Raw genomic sequence first — 3,361 nt, forward strand, 5'->3', positions numbered from 1 at the left:
AAGAAAAGTAAACGAAAAAAAAGAAGCCAAAATATTTTTGTGCTATTTTTGGATTTTTGGATTTTTTTGTCTTTTTTTTTCAATGTTTTTTGTTCTTTGCTTGCAAATAAAAAAGAAAAAAAAGAGACGAAAATCTTTTTTCACTTTTTTGATTTTTCAATTTTTTTTGGAAATTCTTTTCCTACCAAAGAAAAGTAAACGAAAAAAAGAAGCCAAAATATTTTTGTGCTTTTTTGGATTTTTGTCTTTTTTTTCAATGTTTTTTGTTCTTTGCTTGCAAATAAAAAAGAAAAAAAAGAGACAAAAATCTTTTTTCACTTTTTTGATTTTTCAATTTTTTTGAAAATTCTTTTCCTAGTAAAGAAAAGTAAACGAAAAAGAAGAAGCCAAATCTTTTTTGCTTTTTTGGATTTTTTGATTTTTTTCAATGTTTTTTTAGCAAATAAAAAAGAAAAAAAAAAGAGGAAACCAAAATCTTTTTCTTAAAATTTTTAAAACTTTTTTGTCTTTTTGGTTTTTTCATTGTTTTTTGAAATTTCTTATTCTCTTCCTAGCTACTACTAGCCTAATTACTTAGCTGATAATCAAATAAACCAGTGAAAGAAATCGAGATTTTCAAACTTGTTGCGCTTTGCCCGCCAAATCCTCAGCAACTCTGGACAGAGTCCGCAATTTCAGTTTCACGATCGTATCCACAAAGGCACACGTCTCTTCTTTCGTGTTGGCCTCGGCCGCATCAATCATGTAAGTCTCCACAACCACCGTCTCATTGCTGCCATTGGGGTGTAGGCTCATGATCGAGCGATAGTTCGACAATCGGTGGTCGCCGCTGACAATGCTGAACCCGAAGATGCGCTGATCATGATCAAGAATCTTGAGCCGCTCGATGCTATAGGAGGCTGGAAGTCCTGACGCAACATCCACACGGCGTAAGCATCCAACTTGGTTCGCCTGGCCATCTATGATTCTGCAGGATCTCACGAACGGCTTGTAGCGTTGAGGATTTTCAAAGTCGGAAACCAGAGCCCAAACGACGGAGGCAGGAGCTGCGATAGTGTGGAACAAAGTAGATGAACATTCGTGCGGCTGCAAAATAGGGTTGTGGTGGCTGGAAACGGTTGTGGGAAGCTGAAAAACATGGTTGTGGGAAGGGGCATTGGAGGGTTGTTTATCAGTGAAAACGATGGAAGGAGTTTCTGTGAGGAAGTTGGAAGAATCGTAACGTGTATTTATATATAGGCATAGGAGAAATTGCTCCAATTCCTAAGAGGAGAAAGGACTATTACCAGACTAAGAAAGGATTAGGATTATGATTTCCTATGTGGAAAAGGATTGGATATCAGGTTCAAAGACCCGTTAGAAGTTAGAACTGGCAGTGGCGCAGGCTGGCTGGAGAACCATCCAAATTTGGGTTAATTGAATTACGCCATTAACTATTGGGTAAAATATAGAAAAGCCCCTTGAGATCAAGTAAACACATAGAAAATCCCCTTATAGTTTTTAAACATATACTCCGGTACCTCATGGTTTGAAATTATTTTAAAAACCGATGGAAATCGTTTGAATTAACGGGTTTGAAATACACGCGTTTCTTTGCGAGTATTTGTACTGGAAACAAACAAGTTTTTAATTGATATACCTATTATACTCTTAGAGTTATAATACAAAAAAGTCCTCTGTAATTAATCAAACCTACAAAAAAAGCCCTTATGATTTCAAATCATACAATACAATATCTCGTGATTTTGAATTAATGTTAAAATCGGCAAAAGTCATTTAAATTAATGAGTTTGAGATTCCTTGACTTGAAAAATAATTTTTTTAATTCAAAATTTTAGTTGACATACCTATTATGTGATGGCCTCTCCTTCCCTTAAGGCGAACCAAAGGATTCGGCGGACCGCCTGCCCAACTCTCGCCAGGACTCGTTCACTCTCTTCAAACCAAAATAAGATATAACCTCGAGGAAAAGTGAAATAATAATTCCAAACTTGAAATGTGTACTTACATTCATTCCCATCTCCAAGGTAACACAAACCCTAATAAAACGAAAGTTCTCAGTTCTCAATACATCCAACCCTATCCGGGCATTAGAGTGAGTACAATTGCAAAAATTTAAAAGAACTAGACTATGCTATTCTATACAAGTCTCTCGACCTGCTCGCATCCCCTGTAAGGAAAACAAAACTAACGGAATGAGCTAAATGCCCAGCGACGTTCCGTACGTAATAATCAAATCAATTAGACAAGAACATTAATCAGATATTAACAAGTCGTCCAGAAAACATTTACAATATAAAGCAATAAGAACACATTCATTAAAAGGATACATGCTCACGTGGAGCCCTTCGTTCATTCATTCCACCAATCATTTCCTTATTTCTCCAGCATTAAAATAATTTCATTTGTAAGTGAAAATCCCTCCATCGTTCTTGCCATTCATTCATTCATATCATTTTTCTCCTACTGGACATTGGCCAGTCTCCACCCGACAACGTGGTAATACTCGAGTATACCAAACTTTTTCCCAGGGTTACCAATCGCCCGACCGAGTCCGCTTCTGGCTCGAGTCGACCGGCAACGAAGGGCAAGGGTCCAGTTCAGCCAAACAGCTTACATTCATGTACAAGTAGCATTTAATCATTTAATCATTTAATCATTGTAAATGTCACATTCATTTAGGTCGAGTGCGATAAAGTACACACTCGCCTAGCAAAAATTCATTTTAAAAATCATTGAAAGCATTTAACATTTAATCAAATATTCACAAATAGTCACATAGTCACAACAATCCACATAGTCATTGAAAACATAACGTACAAAGAACACTCACCTATTTAAGCAAAATAACGTCCAAAGTATCCTTCCAGATAAAACTCTCAATCACCAAGGAACCATAATAATAACCAAGGGAAAATATTATGGTTAAATCATCCAAAGTTTAGGTGAATCAAAGAAAATTCGAGTAACTATTAGTACAAAGGATAAGTATAGTTTTGGAAGTGAAAAGAGTAAATTTAAACTAAAGGACATGAGTAAAATATTTGTAAAACTTATACTCGCTTGTAAAACTTTGAAATCTCCATTTGAGTCGAAGAAACAAAGAAAACGTATTTATTTTTTTATTAGTCGTAAATTTCATTTTTCCAAGGGTACAAGGTTCGGCCGAAATCTAACTTATATACTGTGAGAAAAGAAGACATAAATATCCTAGATGGTTCAAGTGGTATTCACTCTCAAGCCTTACTCAAGTCGCAAGTGTATCTACCTAGTCCTCGAGCGTAAATTTGGGCAGCACGCCCTTTGTATTTACCTATTTTTCAGCCATTTATGGATACATTCTTTTTCTCAATCAGGACCC

At 35.8% G+C, this 3,361-nt stretch overlaps 1 protein-coding gene across 1 annotated transcript; it reads right to left on the reverse strand.

Annotated features, from left to right (window-relative positions):
- Positions 1–615: 615 nt before the first annotated feature.
- LOC113752218 (abscisic acid receptor PYL4-like) lies at positions 616–2,020 on the reverse strand. Its single transcript, XM_027296345.1, has 2 exons — positions 2,009–2,020; positions 616–1,263 (listed from the first exon to the last, which is right to left on the reverse strand). The coding sequence occupies exons 1-2, from the start codon at positions 2,018–2,020 to the stop codon at positions 616–618; spliced, it is 660 nt and encodes a 219-aa protein (XP_027152146.1).
- Positions 2,021–3,361: the final 1,341 nt, after the last annotated feature.

This window comes from Coffea eugenioides, chromosome 11, assembly GCF_003713205.1.
Source record: "Coffea eugenioides isolate CCC68of chromosome 11, Ceug_1.0, whole genome shotgun sequence".
Lineage (NCBI taxonomy): Eukaryota > Viridiplantae > Streptophyta > Magnoliopsida > Gentianales > Rubiaceae > Coffea > Coffea eugenioides.